This window comes from Muscardinus avellanarius, assembly GCF_963383645.1.
Source record: "Muscardinus avellanarius genome assembly, chromosome: 2".
NCBI classification, from domain to species: domain Eukaryota; kingdom Metazoa; phylum Chordata; class Mammalia; order Rodentia; family Gliridae; genus Muscardinus; species Muscardinus avellanarius.
The window spans coordinates 103,155,146-103,177,917 of record NC_137787.1 but is presented as its reverse complement, the minus strand read 5'-3'; the positions used below and the strand labels follow the sequence as shown (position 1 = coordinate 103,177,917).

At 40.9% G+C, this 22,772-nt stretch overlaps 1 protein-coding gene and 1 pseudogene across 2 annotated transcripts; one reads left to right on the top strand and one right to left on the bottom strand.

Moving 5' to 3' along the window:
* Positions 1 to 287: 287 nt before the first annotated feature.
* LOC308258760 (uncharacterized protein C14orf119-like) lies at positions 288 to 6,952 on the bottom strand (the record flags this gene model as incomplete). The annotated part of the gene is given in 5 exon segments (XM_080689400.1): positions 288 to 353; positions 5,112 to 5,136; positions 6,429 to 6,685; positions 6,689 to 6,709; positions 6,713 to 6,952. Coding segments are annotated over 5 exon segments (609 nt in total).
* An 8,954-nt stretch (positions 6,953 to 15,906) lies between these two features.
* Positions 15,907 to 16,297, top strand: LOC308259273 (iron-sulfur cluster assembly 1 homolog, mitochondrial-like; annotated as a pseudogene). The gene has a single exon. The product of its transcript is annotated as an iron-sulfur cluster assembly 1 homolog, mitochondrial-like (transcript).
* Positions 16,298 to 22,772: the final 6,475 nt, after the last annotated feature.

Sequence of the window (22,772 nt, the reverse complement as noted above, 5' to 3'; positions counted from 1 at the left end):
GCCAATATGTTGTAGTGTTGAACCTATGCTCTCCTCTACTAACTTCACAGTCTCAGGTCTAATTTCTAAGTCTGACAAAGACAGATTTTAATAGAAGAAAATAGATGTAATTTTAATAATGTGCCAAAAGGGAGGGGAATCACAGGAATGCAGTTACCCCTTATCCCCAAATGATTCAGAAGCTATGTATCCAATTTCTATAGGAAAAGGAAGAATGGAAAATATAGGCAATTTTTAGGGGAATAGTACATGATATTTTAGGGAAACATAATGGTCCTGAAGAACATCTAAGGGCCCTGGACAAAGCCTGCTGGGCTCACAGCACAGAGGTTCATAAGTGGTTCTCTACAGGCCTAAATAGAAGACAGTAGAGTGGGACAAAAGTCAGTTCAAGTGTCTATTTCTTTTTTTAATATATTTTTATTGGTGTATTGTAGTCAAACATCTCAATGGCATACAAGACTTGTGAGGATATACAAGAACACATCATCCAACTAGCCCTTATCAAATCCCCATCCCATTCCCTCCCCATCCCTCAATCCTCTGATTGATTTAGTGATTGACTTTGATATATTTGTTTAAGTACATCAGGTGCTTTAATTAGATTCCATCTTCCCCCATTCCATCCCTTCTGATAGGTCACCTTAATTGCTCCTCCATAGGGCCCTTTCTTCAACTAGATTTCTTCCTATTACCGATTTCTTCCTAGTTTGGGTATATTAGGGAAAGCATCTGATTTTTTATTTTCTGTGATATTTCTCTGTGGAATGCCACATTTCAGGCTCCAATCCCACTCTTGAAGGCCCCAGCACTGGCCTCGCCACTCAGCAGGCTCTGATCCTGGCCTTGGAGGCCCCAGAACCTGCCTTGCCTTAAGGCAAGCTCCTATCCCGGCCTCACTACCTCAAGCAATGGCCTCACCGCATGGCATGACAGGCTCCGATCCCAGTCTTGCTGACGCCAGCACTGGCCTTGCCACATGGCAGGCTCCGATCCTGGCCTCAGAGGCCCCAATACCAGCCTTGACTCATAGCAAGCTCCAATCCCAGCCTCACTGTCCCCAGCACTGGCCTCACCACTCAGCAGGCTCTGATCCCAGCCTTGGTGGCCCCAGCACTGGCCTTGCCTCATGGCAGGCTCTGATCCTGGTCTCACTGGCCCCAGCACCAGCCTTGCCACCTGGCAGACTCTGATCCCAGCCTCGCTGGCCCCAACACTGGCCTTGCCTCATGGCAGGCTCCAATCCTGGCCTCGGAGGCCCCAGCACTGGCTTTGCCTTAAGGCAAGCTCCTATCCCTGCCTCACTAGCTCCAGCAATGGCCTCACCACATGGCAGACTCTGATCCTGGCCTCGCTGGCCCAGGCACCTGGCAAACCCCTCAGCAGGCTGTAATCCCAGCCTCGGAGGCCCCAGTACTGACCTTGCCTCATGGTAGGCTCTGATCATGGCCTCGCTAGCCCCAGCACTGGCCTCACCCCTCGGCAGGCTCCGATCCCAGCCTTGGAGGCCCCAGCGCCTGCCTTGCCTCATGGCAGGCTCCGATCCTAGCCTTGGAGGCCCCAGAATCGGCCTTGCTGTGCAGCGGGCTCTGGTCTCTGTCACTGTGAGCAGGTCGTCTACAGATGTTCCCTTTATTCTTTCTTTTTTTTTTTTTTTGGTGGTGGTGGTACTGGGATTCCTGGAAACCCTTCTACCTCTGAGCTACACTCCCAGAGACCTATTTTTTTTATATTTTTATTTGGAAACAGGGTCCTCCTGTCTCTGCCTACCAAGCATGGGTATTACAAGCTTCCGCCACCATGCCTGGCATTCTTCCATTTTTTTTTTTAATATGAGAAATGAGCACATGTCTTTTGCAGAAGCTGGGACCCCGAATACCCAGTGGCAATTAATTTTGTCTCCCCTCTGAAGGCATAAGTCCACAGCTTCACTTCAGAGAACAGGTTCTGCTGCTCCATGTGCACCCTGGCGTCCAGTGCTGCACAGAAGAGCACGGTGGCCATGAAGACTGATGTCTCCCAGAACACATAGAATGGTGGCCCAACCCAGCTATGCAGGGCTCCCTCTGATACACCCCAGACCCTTTTACCACTTAGCATGTTGTCCAGAATTCCTGGGCATGTATAGCAGGAGCAGACCACTTTTGGGGAGATTTCCTCAAAAGTTCAAGGTGGATTGGACTGGATCTGTCTGCCCCTCCAAATACTGGTCACCACTGCCACCACTGCTCCACCGCCATCTCGGTTCTCTCCTGAACACCTTTCCCACACGGCATGTTTTCCAGCATTCCCAAGCATGTGCATCAGTAGCAGTCTACCTTTGGGGAGATTTCTTTAAAATTTTAAGGTGGATTGGATTGGATTTCTTCCTTTCCCAAATACTGGCCATCGCTGCCACCACCACTGCCATCTCAGTTCTCTTCCAAGCACCTTTTTTACACAGCATGTTGTCCCAAATTCCTGAGCATATGCAGTGGTAGCATTCTACCTTTAGGGAGATTTCTTGAAAAGATCCAGGTGGATGGGATCAGAACTCTGCCTCTCCCAAATACTGGCCTCTACCACTGCCACCGCCACCACTGTCTCAGTTCTCTCCTAAAAACTTTTCCCACACAGCAAGTTGTCCAGAATTCCTGAACATGCATGGCTGTAGCAGCCTACCTTTGGAGCAATTTCTTCAAAAGTTCATGGTGGATTGGATCGGATTTCTGCCTCTCCCAAATACAGGCTGCTGCCACCCCTGCCACCACTACCTTCCTCCTGACTCTCCACTGAGCACCTTCCTTACATGGTATAATGTCCAGAATTCCTAAGCATATGTGGCAGGAGGAGTCCCCCTTTGCAGAAATTTTTTTTTCCAAAAGTTCAAGGTAGATTGCATAGGATTTGTCTGCAACTCCTGAATCCTGGATGCTGCTGCCATCATCTTAGCCCCTCTCCAATATTTTTTTAATAAGAGAAGACAGTATGTGCATTTTGAAGAGGTGAGATTGGGTACTCAGCAGCAATGAATTTTATCTCTCTTCCATGAGTGGAGGCCCACACCCTCACCACCTAGAGCAGGATCTGCTGTTCTGAACACATCATGGCCCCCAGTGCAGCATTGCAGAGCACAGCAGCCAGGCACACTGAGCTCACTGGGATGCGTGGCTAGGCTTCCCATCCAGCACTGCCTGGCTCCCTCCACCACGCCGGGGTCATTTTTCTTACAAGGTATGTTGTTAAGATTTCCCCAGGATGCATGGTTGAAGAGGTCTTTTCTCTAATCTCTTCTGGGAAGTTCTTCCAAAAATCACTTTTCTTGCATGGCGGGTGCCTCCTTGTCATCTTGCTTCTAATTTCACCATTATCCACTCTCTCTCCTGTATTCTTGACAGGAAGTCATGGCTGGAAATGTCTCCTTAAGTTGTCCCAATCAGATATTAAACCAAAACCTGGTGTCCAGGGCTTCTCTGAGGAATGTATGTTCTTTTCAGGGGCCACGATCGCCACTGTGGCCGTGGCCACCGCCATCTTTCCCCTAAGTCCAAGTGTCTTTATTTCTGCAACACAAGTTTAGCTAATGAAAGCTCTGAGAAGAGACCAGACTAGAAAACTGAGGAAACTAGAAAACTTCTCCCAGTGCTCTCAGGGAAGGGGGAGATAAGTGAAAGTCAAAGGCACCTTAATTTTTTAGGTAGATTCTAAGAACTCTCAGCATGGTGAAGCACCCATTATTGGGGTATAGTTTTGTGAGTCCCAAAATATAATAAAGAAAATGAGACAGGCTAAAGTAGCTTTTTTTTTGAAACAAAAGACACAAGTTGGTAGGAATAAAAAGAAGTCTTTTTTCCTAAAACAGAAAAGTTGAAAAGGATCTCAACATGTTTAAAGAATGGAAAGAATTATTTGAAGAGAAGGAGACAGAGGAAAGATTTGAGTTAACTTGTACTAACTGCCCCCTCTCCACACTCTCATCTTATATGGAACCAAGAAAAGCCACTGCATCTGCTGGGAAATTTTGCACAGAACCTACTTGTCAATGACTTAATGATGCTATTTATTAATATACTATGTGATTTTTTTCAAATATTTTTGTACTAAGGATTGAACCCAGAGGCATTCTACTTCTGAGCTGTATGTGAACCCTTTTTAATGTTTTATTATGAAACAAGGTCTCTCTAGGTTGCTGAGAGTTTCGCTGTGTTGCTGAGGCTGGGCCTAAACCTATAATTCTCCTGTCTCAGCCTCCCAAGTACTAGGATTACAGGCATGAACCACCATACCTAGCTAAAGATATTACCTTTAAAAAATATTTTAAGCTGGGCACAGTAGAAAATACCTACAATCCCAGTACTTGGGAGGCTGAGACAAAAGGGTCAAAGGTCCAAATTCTCCTCAGAAGCATAACAAGACTCTCAGTAACCTAGTGAGACCCTGTTTCAAAATAAAAGGGCTGAAGGTGTAGTTTGAAGGTAGAATACCTGAGTTCGATCCCCAGTTCCACCCAAAAAAATATAATTTGCAATCATTTTAAGATTGAATTTATTAAGTACATATTCATTGTTCTAGACAGGGTTATGCATTTCATAAAATAAAGATCCCTAATATGATTACCTTGGGCCCATCATTGTGCTGTCTTTCCCACACAAAGTAATGGGTACTCCATCTCTAGAATTAAGGGATACCAATTCCCTGTCTTTCTAAAGTGCTACCCAGAGAATATGTCTATTTACCTAAACACCATGATATCTATCTTTAAACCACATCTCTCAGTGCTGCTAGATCTCCTGCTAAAAATATAAGTCGCTGGAGGATGGGGATCTTGGTCTAATTCCTATATTCAGGTTTACATGCCCTCTTATTTTTTCATTTAGCTTAATGTTTGGGTGAGGCAGGGTTTCATAAGTTCTACAAATGGAAAACCTTCCACTTCCTAAACCAAGACATTATTCCAGGTCAAACTGTACCTTCTTTGCTTCTCAGTTGCTTGTTTCCATGGACCCTAATTCTTCAGAGACCCATCTATCTCTGCTGATGAGATTCTACTTCTGCTAATTCTGGCTGTTGCACTGGGAATTATGGCTTATCAGAAGAAAGCTACTCTTCAGGTGGGACCATCTACCCCTTACCAGATACATGGTACCAGGGGCCCAGCTGGAAGAGTAATGGAAGCATGATATCACCAGAACATGCAGGAGGTGGGGTAGAGGATCATTTCTACCTATGAGCTACACCCCCTGCCCTATTTTATATTCTTTATTTGGGAACAGGGTCTTGATAAATTGCAAAGGTCCTCACTAAGTAGCTAAGGCTGGCCAGAACCTGCAATTCTCCTGTCTCTGCCTCTCAAATCCTAGGATTACAAGTGTGCACCACCACACCTGGCTGAGGATTATTTAAGTAACAAGTTGACAACTGGATGAAAAAAAAAATCTATTGTGTATTCCTTAATTCTACTCAGAATGTCTCTTTCCCCAGATATTAACTTTATTCTAGCCTTGCAATTGGAGGGGAGAGGCAGAATTTTAGATTATGAAGATCCATTATTTTGGCACACACACACACACACACACACACACACACACGCACACACACACACGCACACACCCCAAAAATTTTAACTTGTAAAATGTCACTCCTTTTTATACTGTTGTAGAGTAATAGAACAAGAACATTTACTAACAGCTCCAAGGATGTAACATTATCACAGGTGCTTTAGAAAAAGGTCCATTACTATTTGGTATTTTTGCTTATTATTTTCCATTGCTATTTGGAGTCAAACAATGTGAAGGAGGAGAGACAACTGTGAAGGAGGGAGCAACCAATTATCTCCCACTCCTGATTTTCTGTAATTTTACTAAAGAAGTGCCATGTAACTATGCTAGAATACGGGTAAGTTGATAAAGCCAGAATCCAGCTAAATTATAAAAATATCTTTTTATATTTTACAGGCATGGTGGCACACACCTGTAATTCCAGTAGCTGGGAGGCTGAGTCAGGAGGATCATAGGCCGGCCTCAACAATGTAGTAAGACTCTCAGCAAGCTAGCAAGACCCTGTTTCAAAACAAAAAGAAGTGTTGTTGGAAATGATCAGAAAAAGAGGTTCAATCCCTAGTACCCCCCCCAAAAAAAAAAAAAGAAAAGAAAAAGAAAAATTGTTCTCTCCTATTTCTAGGGAAGAAGGGTACTACTTTATACCCTCCATGGTCCAACAGTAGGCCTGAGTTATAGAACCTAGATTCCTTTTGGTTATAATTGCAAAAGAAGTCAGTGCATTCCTGAGGCTTTGATATCTTGGATAGAAGAAAACAGGAGACTGACATGAGCCGGATTTGCTTAGAATGATAACATTTCCACTAGGAATCAGGTGACATGCTGTTAATGTTGAAACAACCATGCTCTGATTGATCATCAGCAAGTTCAATCAGCTTCTTGGTATATTACCCCAAAATCTTCAAGCGACACATTGAATTGAGTCTCTGTAGAGTCATGGCCTTGGCTCCATCAGCTCTAGTTAATCTTCTTTGATCTGAATATCTATAGTCCTTACCAGCCGTAGCAGCTATAGTTTGGTAAAACTTTGACACAAAGTCTGGCTCACTCATCTCCAGCTGCCTGACAAACTCATTGCGTTCCTGCTCAGCCAAACCTCGAAACCACTGATCCCAGAGACACAGCTGGCACTCAAAGAAACCAGGTGGTCAGTTTGTCCCAGATACAGTGAGCTATTCCAGGCTATCCAGTAGTGGCTGTAATTTTTCTGCTACTGCTTTAGCAACCAGGTCCTGTAGAAAACATTCACTTTGGGGACCTGACCAATTAGCAAACCAGTGAAGAATGCCCTTCATCTCCTGGGAAGTGATGTAAGACATTGAGGGAGGAAAAGAGTTGGTAATATTGTCTGTTACTGAGGGTAATGGAGAAGGGGAGGAGAGTGCCATTGAAGAGGAAGATGATTCCAGTGACATCTCCCCTTTCCTCTGAGAACACTCGGAGACAAGAGACCTCCAACTCCAATTACCATCACTGCTTTCATATTTCCTGAAAACCCTAGACAGCTTCCAGCTGGAAGGCCACGCACTTCCGGCCCCAGATCAGCCCCAAATGCCCAAGTGCCCCAGCTCCAGCTCCTGAGATAGTCGAATAAATCTGATTATGGTTATGCCAGAGTCGAAAGTTTCCGAGTAGATTCAATTCAAAGCCTCAGCTAGACCAAGATGACCAAACCTGAAAGCAAAGTCTAATTTTCAAACTTAAAGTTAGATCTTCTTACTTTAGATTTCTTACTCTAGATTTCACGATGAATATGCAATATTGGTTTGTATGATACGTCATCTCTCCTAATAATTTAAATTAGAGTGGATTGTTTATCCCTCATATTTATTATATTTTTACATTTTATTATTTGAAGTCATGTATTTGGTATCAATGTTGTGTTTTTAAAATTCTGAACATTTTCCTGTTGCATGATATTAACTATACTTAAGGGTTTTGTCATTTGCAGGGAAATAGATGGAACTCAAGAATATGCCAAGTGAGATCAGCCAGTTTCAGCAAGTCAGGGTTGTATGTTTTCTCTCATAGGTGAAAGCTAGAAAGAAAATAAGAAACAAAGGCACTTCAGATAAATGAGGAGAGACACCAGTAGAATAGTAGGAGGGGACTGGGGATGGGGATGGGAAGGGGAAAGGGGAATTGATAAAGGAAACAGTTCAAATAATGCTATTTTCATATATGAAGGTATCACTATCAATCTCACTAACATGTACAGTGGAGGTAGGAGGAAACGAGAGAAAAACACACCAAGCACTGTGTGCATGTATGTTTATTTCCTTTTGAACCATACTATGACACATAGTTACAATGTACCAATGAAAGTATTTAAAAAGTCAGGCATAGTGGCCTGATTTTTACTTTACTTTTACTTTTCCAATGCCAGTACTTGAGAGGCTCAGACAGGAAAATCACAGGTTCGAGGCCAGTTTGAACAACTTAGCAAGACTCTCAGCAACTTAAGGACACCCCATTTCAAAACAAAACAAAAAATTAAATAGAGCTAGAGGTATAGCTCAGAGGTGTAATGCCCTTGGGTTCAATTTCCAGTACATATATAAATCCAAACATATTCATAAGAAATCTAGAGTAAGAAATCTAAAGTAAGAAAATCTAACTTTAAGATTGAAAATTAAAATTTTTGTGGTAATAGGTATTGACTTCGGATATTCTACCTTCAAACTATACCTCCAGCCCTTCTTATTTTTTATTTTGAAAATATATAATAAGCCAGGCGTGGTGGCGCACGCTTGTAATCCCCATACTTGGGAGGCTGAGACAGGAGTATCGTGCAGGTTCGAAGCCAGCTGAGGCTGGCTTAAGAGACCCTGTTTCCAAATACAAAATAAAATAGGTCTGAGAGTGTAGCCCGGAGGTAGAAGGCCCCTGGGTTCCATTCCTAGTAACACACACACACACACACACACACACACACACACACTATATATATATATATATATATATATACATATATATATTATAAATATATATAATAAATCTTAAAATAGACTGCAATGATAGTGTTACTGTTTTGCTTTTGTGTGATGACCATTATTAGTAACTATCTTTATGTGGCAGGGCTATGGAAAAACAGTAGTGAGCAGGACCTTCCAGAAGCTTAGATGGTGAATATATGCTCAAAACCTTCTGTTTTTCCTCACTCTTTGAAATATATGCATATACACACACAAGCACAGACAGAGTTATATAATTACTGTTAGACCGAGACTAAAGACACTTAGTATAAAGATTATTCCAGTGCCTTTTAAATTATGCCATGAGCATCTTGCAGGTCTCTGGGGTTCCTGCTCCTCACTGTAAACACCCAGGTTCAACATCCTCAGCGGGGTGCTAAGAAACTCTTCTCTGTTCTTCTCTGCTTTTTTGTTTTTGTTTTCAATTATGGATGTGTTGCTAGTGTTGGAACAGTCAGAAAATCTTCAAAGATCTTGACATTGAAGAGATCTTGATGAAGTTTATAGAAAAAGTCACGCTCACACCACCAGGATGATCGATGAAGAGACACAGAAAAGGAGAAGAAAAGAGATGCTAACACACTTTGCAATCAGAGCCAGGGGCAATTGTCAGCTGAGAAGTGTCTCCAACACTCAGATTTGGACTTTTCTTCCCCAGAAAGAGTGCCTTGCATTATGGAGCAAAATAGTTTGTCATTTAGGGAGAAAGCATGAAGAATATGAATGACAGGGAGAAAAGCCTGAAGGGGTAAAATGTGAGACTCATTGAAAGGAGTCTTTAAATTATTTAACTAATGCATTGATTATTTTTCTCAGTGTGTAACAAGTGCAAAAAAATATATAAACAACACTAAGGAAGAGCATGTCAAATCACACTAAGCACCCCCAGCCCATTCCCATCAGTGCAAGCTGGAGACAGCCCTACTCATACAACATGAGTTTAGTAAAACAAGGAAACAGAAGAGCTAATTGGGGCAGATTTGTCTGGATCAAGAAAAGTATTAGTAAAATAATATTAAATATATATAATGTTTCTTCCCAGCAATGACCAAAAACATCAGTGGGGCCCACAGAGTGATTCCCAGATCATTTGCCAATTAAAGTTGGAAATTTTGCTTTAATTAATAGAAAAGAATAATTTTTAATCAATGCATCAAAGTAGAGATACAAATAAGTGCTTCTAGGATGTTTATTTTCCTTAAGCATTTAAACATTTAATTTCTTTAAGACATAATTCTGTATTACTTATTATTGTATTCATTAGTATAATGGTTGTTATTTTGTAGGGAAAAATATAAACATATCAAAATATCATCAACTCTAAATTTCATCAGATTCAAATTCATGGAACCAGCACCAGAAATAGAGTACTATGCGATGAGCCCTTCTTAGGGCTTCCATTTTATCTGGAGAAACAGGCAATAAACAAAGTTACAGAATAAATACATAGCCTGTTAGGTGGAAGTAAATTCCATGCAGAAAAATGAAGAAGGGAAGGTACTAGTAAGAGGAGTGTTGCAGGAAGTTCATCATTTTTAATAGGATTGTTGGGAAAAGAAGGCCACATTTATAAAATACCACTTAAGCAGAGTACTAGAATGGATGAGGAAACAAGACATGTGATAAGTATCTAGTGGAAGAGCATTCCAGCAAAGGCCCTGAGGCAGAGAGGGCTGAATTTATTTGAGGGTGCAGTGTGGCGGAGCTAGACAGGGACATGTACTTCCCCAGGCAGCCAGCAGCAGCCTCTACTGGCCAGTTTCTTCTAGGTGTGCCTGAGCTGCAGAGAACAGCCCAAGCAGCAGATGGCACTTCATCTCATTTGATCTAATTAATTGACCTAATTAATTGGTTGATCTAAGGTGCTTGTTCTCAGAAGCACCATTTCTATTATCTTTGTCTTGGAACTATCAGTACGAAGAATAAATGATTACAAGGAATCAGTTTTTGCTAATCATCCTTATTTTTTTAATGGTATTGAAGATTGAACCCAGGGGTATTCTATCTCCTAGCCCAGCCTCCGTCCCTTTTTATTTTTTGTTTTGAAATAGGGTCTTTCTCAGTTGCTGAAAGTCTCACTAAGTTGCTGAGGCTGACCTTGAACCTCCCAAGTACTGAGATTACAGGTATGTGCACTCTTCCTGTCTCAGCTCCAAAGTACTGAGATAACAGGCTTGTGCTGCAACTCCTGTTGACCCTCTACTCTTAATTAAGACTTTCATCATCAAGTCACAGTTAACTTTTTGTCGTCATTAGGAATATTTAAGTAGTATATCAACTGAAAGTGACATACCCTACTTTCAGTGAATAAGCAGTTAGTAAGTTAATATTAAGAAAAGTGACTATTGAACCAGTTGTGTTGATGCATGCCTGAAATCCCAGTTGTGGGGAGCCATTAAGGTTTTCCCCTAAAAGAATATTTCTGACTCAGCTGACTGTCCTTTGCCCAGAGTCAACAAGGTTTGGGGTCATGGAAGGTTCAAAGTAATCAAGGTATGAGAGAGGATCTGGTGGTGATGGCATGAGGGATTGATCGACCTGAAACTGTATAAATACTTCAAGATAAATAAACCCGGGGTCTGCCCAGTAGAGATTGGCGACCCTCCCGTGCTTCAAGAAAAGTAAATTAAAAATCTTTGAATTAAATTCTTAGAAGTGAATTCTATCATCCTCACTCCTCTCTTTGGAACCCGTACTTTTGTCGGCTGGCCCCGGCACCCAGTACTTGGGAGGCTGAGACAGGAGGATCTCAGGTTCAAAGACAGTCTCAACAAGTAGTGAAACCTACAGAGACCCTGTTCCAAAATAAAAAATAACATAGGGCTGGGGGTATGGCTCAGAAGTAGAATGTCCCTGGGTTCAATTCCCAGCACCACAAAACAACAAACACTGAGCTCTGAGAATCCATTCTAAGTAAGATAGCAAGGCCTGAATCACAAATGCACACTTCAGTTTTTAATAGAAATCATTCCTTTCCTCTTTATGCCTGCATTAGAAAGACAAGCAAAAGACAGATGCAAAGCCAGGTGCAAACGCAGTAAAAGGGGTTCTTCTAGTTGGCTCCTCACACTTAAAGTGCAAATCGACTCGGTGGCATCTTGCTCAATGCAGATTGTGACTCAGTAGGACCTGGAACACAGTCTGGATTCCTGCGTGGTTAGCAAGCTCCCACCTGTGCTGGTGTTACTGCTTCACAACCGCCAGTAGCAATGCTTTAGTTAACATTTTCTGACAAAAGGGTAACTTGATCACATGGCAGACAAAAAAGTCTCAGCCACTTTTGGTCACTGGAAGTTTGAACGTGGGCATACATTCACAGAAAAAAATTTTGACTATGAGCTAAAAGGTTCTTTTGTTTTTATTTTGATTCTTTAATTCTCATTAAAGAATAATCCTCATGAAAGACTCAAAATAACAAAATTAAGATGCCAACAGCTTTTTCTTAAAAATAAAAATTGATTGTTTCTCTAGAAATTTATGGTCTTCAATATGTATATATAAGTTTCATGACACAAAAGATAGTGTCAAACTAAAACTTTCTTTTTCTAAGTATTTCCTACCAATGAAATTTTATTTAAAAAATCAAATATAAGTATCTTAAAGAAATTAAAATACTAATTATATCCAGTGAATAATGTAGTTAATTATTATGTAAAAAGGATGAATTGGGGTATTTTCATTAACCAAATACTCTAGCATTACTTTTTGTATTGGGAGGTTTTTTGTGTGTGCTTTTATTGGTACATTATAGTCTCACATCATAATGTAAATCATGTTGGCAATGACATACGTACACACATTCTTGGTGCCCCCTCCCCATTTCCTTTCTTCCTAATATAGAGTACCCAGATTGACATTGGTACAATGAATCGGCAGTTTTTAAAGATTCAAAAAAAAAGAAAAGAAAAACCCTGATGATTCATGAACCTGTAGTAAGATGATTTTTGTTGTTTCTTTTATAATATTAATAATTAGTGGCATCATATATGGTGTTCAAATAAATAACTATGTTGAAAATACTGAAATTTGATGGAGCCTTTATTTATATTTTCTCATTTATACATATACACGCAAAGGTTTAAATACTATGACGTACATAAAGTATACAAAAATAATTTCTAAAATGTAATCTAAGTGCCAAATAACTGTGTACATTTAATCTTTCCAAAATGTTTGTGATTTAACTCTATGCAGATAATTAAACCGATTTTAAAAAGAGAAAAAATAAGATTCTTAAATGAATAATGCCTGTTTGAATCTGAGATAAACCAGAGCCAAAAAATCATATAGTTTTAGAGACAAAAAGATCAAGCAGTGATTGAAACACCATAGACCACTCTGTTGAAATAATACCTAGTTATACATAGATCTCTATAGTTCTTTAAATTTTACAGTCTAATTTACTTTGCACATTCTATCTGAAGGTAATGTTTATGCTGGGTTTTAATGGCTTACTTTAATGTTTTTAAAGAATAATTAGATGGGAATGCTTTTTATTTTCTTTAATATAATCATCTAAATAGTTTGTAATCTTGGCTGCACATTATTTCCTGGCGATATTTAAAAGTACTGACTGCTAGTCCTATCGCTGGAGGATAGGCTTTCATTGCTGTAAGGAAAGGTTCTGCGCCTCTGGACATTTTAAACCTCCCCAGGTGATTCTAATGGGCAGCCCAGGGTGAGGACCAATGAATTTAACCAACCCTAAGAGAACTTGTGAGCTCCACGGAACTATAACCCAAGAAAGCCTGCTCACATAGTTGCAGATCATCAGTGAGAAATGACCTCTGGAGACTAAGCCTGCAGACCCTAACTTATGAAGTTATAGCGTGCGTCATAAAGGATTAGCCAAAGCCTTTGATCTCAAAAACTTCTAAAAACCAAGTCATTTCTTTTTCCCTTTTCCACTTTTCCAAATCAAAAGCTTCAGACAGATTATCTTTAAGCAGGTTTCAAAAGACTCCCACTGAAATTGAAATGTTGGTAGTTTCCAGCAGATAGAATGAACCCAATATGAAGAACTACTCCTGAATTCTCAGAATTACCTATTGATCTTCGAGTGCTTTAAAATAAATGGAGGAGGGAGGGAAAGAAGAAAGGAAGGAAGGAAGGAAGGAAGGAAGGAAGGAAGGAAGGAAGGAAGGAAGGAAGGAAGGGAGAGAGGGAAGGAGAAAGGAAGGCAGGCAGGCAGGCAAACTTCTTTGATATAATCCATTTTTATCTGTGAACCAAGTTTGGTCAGAAATAATCCAATAGATCAATTTTATGACCACTAATGTCAAAGTCTGACTCTAAAGATAGAAGGACAAGTTTATTTTTCATTCAGTGGAATGCATATGTTTATACTTTCATTGGCACCCTATAGTCTCACATCATCATGTAGTTGGTGGTGGTAAGGACATACGTGCACACAGCACTTGGTGACTTTCCCCAGCTCCCTCTCTTTCCATACAAGGTATTGAGATTGACATAGGTATTCTCACATATGCCCATAATGTCAATGGAAGTGATTCTAAAAGGATAATTTTTAAAAATGATATTTTACCTTCAGATCCACAGACCTCATAGAACAGGCACCACAAAGACAAGACCCTGGGAGAGTCTTATAGATGTGGGTTTCCTCAAATATTAAAAGATAATAGTAAGATTATGGTGAACTACTAAGAGCCCCATGTAACTTGTTTCTTTTCCCTTTATCTCTAGCCTCTGACAGCATCCTTAAACTCAATCATTTCAGAAAGTGTGTTCTCCTGAACAACATGGGAATTTACCAAGAATCAGTAAATGGCTCTGGGGAGATCTATCCCCTAACAGAAAAAAAAAATCAATCACCTGTATAGAAAAGGGGGATGGCACTGATCGATGGTGTTATCTTAGGTCTTCCACGGTCATCCAGGAAAACAAGAACTTGCCTTTTACAGTGGACAATCCAGTGAGAATGTGAGGTAGTACCTATTTCTCCTTTATCTTTTATTTTGTTTGGGTTCCAAAGGCAAAGTGTGGTATGAAAAATCACTGTTTAAGCGGGACATGGTATTGCACATTTGTAATCCCAGCATTTGGGAGGCTAAGACAGGAGGATCATGGTTCAAGGGTAGCCTCAGCTACTTAGTGAGCCCCTTTGCAACTCAATGAGACTCTGTTTCAAAATAAAGACTAAAAAGTAGGGCTGGAGGTGTGGCTTGGAGGTAGAATGCTCCCTGGGTTCTATCCCCAGTACCACACACACACACAAAAAAAAATCCCTGTCCCCAAATGATCCTTGGAGTTCACTGAGCTTCCTAGTCAGGGAGATAGCACAGAGCTTGGGTTCCCTTCTCCCCAAGGAAAAGCCTGCACCAGATTCAACATCTCACAGCAGTGGTGTCCATGACAGAAGGAAACTGTTCCCGGGGCCCAAAGGCACCTGGTGCTTAGAAGCCACTTTAAACAATATTTCCTAAACATTCAGTATCTATTTGCAGACTAGCCACGAATTCTTTTATTTTTCCCTCTTCTGATGAAATAACTATTTCCATTCCCCATTAAAAGGGCACACACTACAGTCGCAAATGCTTCTATTCCCAGCTAGCCTCCCTGAAATAAAAGTCCCATTAGAGTCTCTGCCTTCCCTCTGCCAGGCCTCCTCATACCTCCAAGGTCAAGCTGATGGCCTATGGCAATTGACTGCTTTTGGCTGAGAAGCCTCAATCCTTTTCCATGTAACCTCTCCCTGTTCGTTAAGCTGACACATTGGCTCTTTAGGGCCATCATCCCAAAGAACCACAGACTGGGGCTTGAACCAATTCTGTTTTGCAGTTAGAGATCAAGGTGCTGACAGCGGTGACCCTTCTGAATTCTTCTCCTTCGTGTGTGGATGAGTGTCTCCTTGTAGACTTTTCTGCGTGTGTATGTGTCCTTTATCAGTGCTTTTGGAGCCTCTCTCCTCTGCTTGTAAAGGGCCTTCTTCTCCCTGTGTCTTTACATGCTCTTCCTTCTGGGTGTATCTGTGTCCTGATAGGCTGTCCTTATATAGACACCAGTCATATTGGATTAGGACTTTCCATTGGGATATCACTTGACTTTAATTATCCTTATTTTGTGTGTGTGATACTGGGGGTGAAACTCAGGGGCTTTTCTACCTCCAGGCTATACCCTCAGACCTATTTTATACTTTATTTGGAAACAAGGTCTCAGTAAGTTGCTGAGAGCCTCACTCAGTAGCTGAGGCATGCGATCCTCCTGTCTCAGCCTCCCTAGCACTGGGATTACAAGCATGCAGCACCATGGCTGGCTCTTAATTACCCTATTAAAGAATGTACCTGGAGTTTGTGGTGTCAAGGCACCCACGGTGTCCAAGAAGAAAGGCTGAGGTGGCCGCTTGGGCCGAGGCCCTGGGCGCTGGGACAGCGAGGATGTCATCTTCACTAGTCCGGGCCACTGTCCCAGCTGTGAGCAAGGAGAAGCTGCAGCCTACCCATGCCGCCCTCACCCTGACAACTTCAGCAGTAAAACAAGATAAAACAGCTTCTTAAAGATAAGCCTGAGCATGTAGGTGTGAAAGTTGGTGTCCAAAGCAGAGGCTGTAATGGGCTTTCTTATACTCTGGAATATATAAAGACAAAAGGAGATTCTAATGAAGAAGTTGTTCAAGACGGAGTCAGAGTGTTCATCAAAAAGAAAGTGCAGCTGACACTTTCAGGAATAGAAATGGACTATGTTGAAGACAAATTATCCAGTGAGATTGTCTTCAATAATCTAAACATCAAAGGAACTTGTGGCTGTGGAGAAAGCTTTAATATTTGAAACCTCAGGACTCCTGGCTGTAAAATACAGGAAAGCTCATGGGAAGCCTTGATGCTTACTGAAGAAATCATGTGACTGTCACATGCGTAAGCTTTATAATATGCGTCCACCTTGTGGAGAAAATAAGTGATGCATTTTGAACATGAAAAAAATAATAAGAAAGAACATATCTCAGTCATGCTTGATGAGGCATGCTTGTAATCCCAGTGCAAAAAGATCAAGGACAGCCTCAACAACTAGTTAGACTCTCATCAACTTAATGAGAACCTGTTTCAGAATAAAACTTAAAAACAATAAGCCTGGGAGTGTAGTTCAGAGGTAGAATGCACCTGAATTCAATCCCCAGTAACCCCCCCAAACACACACATCTCTAGATACAGCACATTCTGAAGTACTGGAGGTTGGGGCTTCAACAGTGGATAGGACATGACAGCCTGTGCAGCTTCCATGGGTTCATGCACATGATGATCTCTGGGTCCCAACACAGCAAGATAAAAAGCCCAAAGCACCAATGTTTATTAAATTTCTCTTTGTGGTTCATTTGCTTAATCTTCACTGACTAAATTTATTGTCTCACAGCCAGAGTCTGCAGGATGGTACTACCAAAGGATGTGGATAGAGGAAGGGAGACTACCTATGGTCATTTTTGCAGTCTACCAAATGTTGTGATAGAAATAGGTAAGAAATCACCTAGTGTTGCCCTGGGGTGCTTTACCTTGGTAGAGATAGAGTTCAGATACTTCTTTTCAAACACAGAACTTGCAAGACAGTGAAATTTCTATAATGGGCTATGACTTATTATGGTATCAATATGAACAAATTATGTAATCTCTTTACAAAATAACAAAATCAATTCTCATCTTTCCCCTCCTCACACAGACTTTATGAGATCATATATGAAAACTCTTTGGAAGAAATGTGTTCTATTAGTCTGTTCACTGGCTGATATATTGGACCACCCAAGTTTGAGGTATCTGAGCTCAAACAATGTGGATACTCTGAATCAACACCAAGACATTTAATAGAGTTGTGCTGTCTTTGCTGCTGGCCCCTCCTCAAGTGTCCCCAAACCTTGCCTTTTAACACTACTCTTCACAAAGCAGGCTAAGCCTTTCAAGTGACATTGTTGACTGTCACCACTAAGCCTCTGCCAAGCTAAGCTCTCTGTCCAGTGGTCAGTAAATAGCAAAAGATTTGCACAGTTCATTTGCTCCAACTCAATTTGACTGGTGTCAGAATCTTCAGAGCTTCCAAGAACCAATGAGCACAGAAAATGAGTTCTTGTAATAAATGCTTCATAGGAAAGAACAAGGTCAGACATACATCTGCATCAACTCAGCCTTTTAAGACAGAGCCCCAGCCCTTCTGGTTCCATGACCCTTTTTCTAATTGTCTGCATCCACAATAATCTCTCCTTCTTTTGAACTCCATTAATGTTTAATTAAATGAATTAAACTTGAAATTCATGAAGCAAGCAAAAATTCATTTTTATTTTTGTTCACCTTTCCCCATAAGCTTGATCACACAGTCATTCTTTACAATCTTTTTGGATTAAATTTAAAGCAGATTTTCATTGCTTGGTCATCTTTAGATATAAAAATGCCCAATGAAGATATCATTGGGAAACCATCCCAATCCAATCTTACAATTACACAACTGTAATACAGGGAAATATAATATCTGCTTAGTTAAACCTTCTCCTCTACCCTATCTGTCAGCCACCCAGGCTTGGAAGACTATAGTGGGAGAGGGACATTGGTTACCCTCTCTGGCCATCATAGATGTCTGAAATGAACTGTTTTTCTCCTGTTGTATGTTTGTTGGTTTCTGGAGAGTTCCCACTTTTTTTTTTTTTTTGGTAGTGGGGATTGAACCCAGGTGCATTCTACTCCTAAGCTGTTCCCCCATTCCTTTTTATTTTGAAGCAGAGTTTTGCTAAGTTTCTGAAAGTTTTGCTAAGTTGCTGAAGTTGACCTTGAACCTGCAAGTGATTATGGGTGTACTGGGAATTCAGGTGGGCACCACTGTGCCCAGATGATATTTCCCACTTCTGACTCCAGTTTTGTTGTCTCATGCAATACTTTCCTGCATCTGAATCCCACTTTTGATTCCAAGGATTTATTGCACAGGATAGTATCAACCCTCCAAGTGATCTTCCTAGATAGGAACTCTGGACGCACCCAGGCCATAAGAGCCACATCTCTCCTAAAAATATTCCCCCACCATCAGCATAATTTTAACCCAAATGTTGGCCCAGACTTCTTATCTTTTTGGTTTTGCAGTTTTAGGACTGAACTGTTGGCCAGCCACAACCTCAGCCTCTTCCTTTATTTATATTAGGCAATAATCAAATAGCAATCTGAGTCGTCCAAATTCCAAGGACAGTGATCAAACTTTCTGAAGAGATTCCTTGAATTAGTCTTCCCTTCATTCAGCTTAAAATCAGTGAAAAGTATCAATAAGAAAGAAAGAAATACATAGAACCTTCTCAGCTCTCTCTAAAGACAACCTTTCTCTCTCTCTCGCTCTCTCTCTCTCTCTCTCTCGTCTTCAATCTCCCTGTTCTAGTTGCTGAAAATGGCGATGGTTCTGATGAGGACAGAACCAGCTTCACAGCTTCTTGAGAGTGGCCTCGTCTAGCACGTTGTCTTGTACGAGTGGGTACTTGGCAGTAGTTTTTTTGTTCTCAGACTTTGGAATCTTTACTGAAAATGTAAGACAAGAATAAGAAGAGTAACATTAACAACATTTTACTCTTCCCTATGTATCATCCTTAACAAAATTGCCTTACTGAGTATCATTGAGTATAACGAGTCAAATTTAGAGCTTGGGAAGATAAAAGTTCAAAACAGAACTGAAACAAATGAAGAAGATAATTTGTATTCTTAAACTCCTTAAAAATAGTGGAGACTATAATAGAAACTTCTTGGGATTATCTATCTGTCCCAGTGGCCTCTTTGAAGACTCCAAAGAGATGTACCACCTTTTTGGAAACTAACTCCCACTCCCCCAGATGGCCCCAATAGTCATGTCTGTATGTCAGTGCCACTTGCTAGTGATGACCTACTGGACTTATGGCTGACATTGCCCTCAAGACAGGTCAAATGTTATTACTCTCCTAGAATCAAAAATTGTACTGAAAATTGTACCAAACTATGTAGCTAAAAAAGTGGATTTTTTTTTTATCTTTTGGGACAAAGAAACCCAAAAACTCAACCTAAAAGAAAGAGAGGGATTGCACACGCTTGTAATCACAGCATTTGGGGGGCTGAGACAGGAGGATCACAGTTCTCAGATGGTCTCAGCTACTTAGTGAGGCCCTCTGCAACTTAGTGAGACCCTGTTTAAAAATAAAGAATAAAAATAGGGCTGGGAGTGCCGCTTGGATGCCCCTGAGTTCCATTCCCAGTACCACAAAAGAAGAAAGAAAAAAGAAAGAAAGAAAGAAAGAAAGAAAGAAAGAAAGAAAGAAAGAAAGAAAGAAGAAAGAAGGGAGGAAAGGAGGGAGGGAGAAAGGGAGGGAGGGAGGGAGGGAGGGAGGAAATTGGATAACATACAGAGACATGGGCAGAGAAGAGCCAGGAAGCATTCTGTTTTTTGCTTACCACCCTAGTGACTGGTGGTGTCTCTACCTGGGGGCATAGAATACTTCCTATTAAGCAAATTCTCTTCTTTGTTTAAGCTAACTAAAGTAAGTTTCTGTTTCTGAAACCCAAATTATCCTATGCAATACAAAAACATAATGCATGCATCAAAAGGAGCCATTATCAATCAGAGAAATCCAAATTAAAACTACATAAAGATTCCAGTTAACTCCAGTTAGAATAGTAATCATCAAGAATACAAACAGTAACAAATGCTGATGAAGATATAGGGAAATGGAAACTATAGATTAGTACAACCACTGCAGAGATCATTACGGAGGTTCTTCAGAAAACTAGGAATGGGAATCACTATATGACCTGGCTATACCACACTTCGATATCTTTCCAAAAGAATTAAAGTCAGAATACTATAGCGATATATGTATACTGATGTTTATAACAGCACAATTCCCAATAGCCAAACTATGGAACCAACCTAGGTGTCCATCAACAGATGAATAGAAAAAAGTGTACATATGTATAAGCATATATATAGTATGTGTGCATATATATGTATATATGTGTGTGCATATATATGTGCAATGGAATTTTGCTCAGCCATAAAGAAGAATAACATTATGTCATTTACAGGAGAATAGACAAAACTGGAAAAATATTATGCTAAGTAAGATCACCCAGTATCAAAGTCAAGTCCAGGGTGGAATGTTTTCTTTGTATATGGAAGCTAGAGAGGAAATAGTAAACAAAAGGGACTTTAGGTAATTGAGAAGAGTAACTAGTAAAATAATGGGAGAGGAAGGGAAGAGGGGAGGGGAAAAGAAAGAAACAATGAAAGAAACAATTTAAGTTTTACCCTTGCTGGGTATGGTGCTGCACGCTTGTAATTCCAGTACTTGGGAGGCTAAGACAGGAGGATTGTGGTTAGCAACCAGCCTCAGATATTTAGTGAGATCCTCTGCAACTTAGTAAGACCCTTTACAAAATAAAGAATAAAAATATAGGGCTAGGGGTGTAGCTCAGAGGTAGAATGCCCCTGGGTTCAATCCCCATTACTGCAAAAAAAATGTATGCTATACCCATGTATGAAAGTATCACTACCAATCTCACTATTATAGTCCAGGAGAGGAGGGTAGGGAGCAGAGTGGGTCCTGAAGGGAAACACACAAAGAACTGTGTGCAAGTTTATTTGTACGAACTTGAACCTCACTATAAGATGTGCAATTATAATGAACCAATAAAAATATGAAAATAAGAATAAAAAAGGGTTAGTAAATGAAGCATCATCATATAAACAATGCTCTGAGTTACTGAAGGCATCATACACACTCGGAAGATGAGTAGGATTCAAATGTTCCAGTTAGGGGAGATGGTATGAGCAAAGGTGAAGAGGTGGGAACCTAATCCTCAGCTGAGGGACTGAGGGTGTCAAGTAGTCACTGCAAAGAAAATTAAATGGATAAGGGTTAGATTTTAAACACATACGGAAATTTTTTTGAGGGTTTGTTTTAGCTAGGGTGCGACAGGATAGTATCTGTACTATAGAAGCTAATTATTAGTTCTTAGGACAAATTAGAGGGTCAGAGATAAGATATAAAAAGTAATTGCAGTGGCCTGAAAAAGGAGTAATTAGGGACCAGTCTAGGAGAATGATGGTGAGAAACAGGAGGCCGAAATCCAATTTGATACTGTAGTGCTAAAATGAGAGTAGGGAGAGGTGGCCCTGTGGCATAAATAAATCCAGTTCTAGAAGAGCTTAACATGGTACATACAAGCACATTTAGTTAGTAGCTTCTGCCTTGGCATAGTGAGCCATGGGAGCTGGGCACAGTGGTACAGGACTGTAATCCCAGTACTTGAGAGGCTGAGACAGGAGGCCTTCAGCAATTTAGTGAGACCTTGTTTCAAAATGAGGTAGAATACCCCTGGGTTCAAGCCCCAGTAGCACGCACGCGCACGCGCGCGCACACACACACACACACACACACACACACACACACACACACACAAAGTAGGCCATTGCACCTGACAGCTGATATGTGCTATTTTTCAACTAGCAGCATCATAGTCACAGGCACACACACACACACACACACACACACACACACCCTTCTTTGTGGAGAAATACCCAGTTTGTTGTATTTCAGAAAAAATTGGGTAAAAAAGCTATCTAAAAGGTATATGCTTTGTCTTACTGCAAAACTTCTGATGTGATACAAATACCAACATGATTGCAACGTCATCTCTGTCACTGAAAGAGGCACACAAAGCGGCAGCAGACTCTGTAGCTCTCACCACTGGTGTTAGAGAATCAGGTTTATAAAACTCCTGCCCTAAACTCCCCTGCCTTGTGATTCAGACATCCTCTGTGGGGAAGACACTCCGTGAACATCAAAGAGCTACCATAAAAGTAATCTTTCAAACCTTCGCTCTTTATTTTTTGCACTAAAAATGGAACCCAGGGGCATTCTACCTCAGAGCTACACCCCCCAGCCCAATTTTATTTTTTAATTTGGAGCAGGGTCTCCATGAGTTGCTGAAGGCCTCACTAAGGTGCTGAGGTTTGGCTTAGAACTTGCGATCCTCCAGTATCCGCCTCCTCAGTACTGATATTACAGGTGTGCGCCACCCCATCTAGCTGAGGCCTTCTTCTTCATTTTGCACTTGACAGACTATATGTAGAGCTACCTCCGGTCAAGTGCTGGCTCTCTCATTCACCCATTGTGCAGCATCAGCCAGTGCAATTAACCCCACTATGACTTGTGTTCGTTTGTAAAATGGGCATAATAATTATACCAACCCAATAATGGTGTTATAAAGAACAAATTGCCTAAGATTCACAGAGTGCTAAGAATCGTGTCTGTTACATAGAA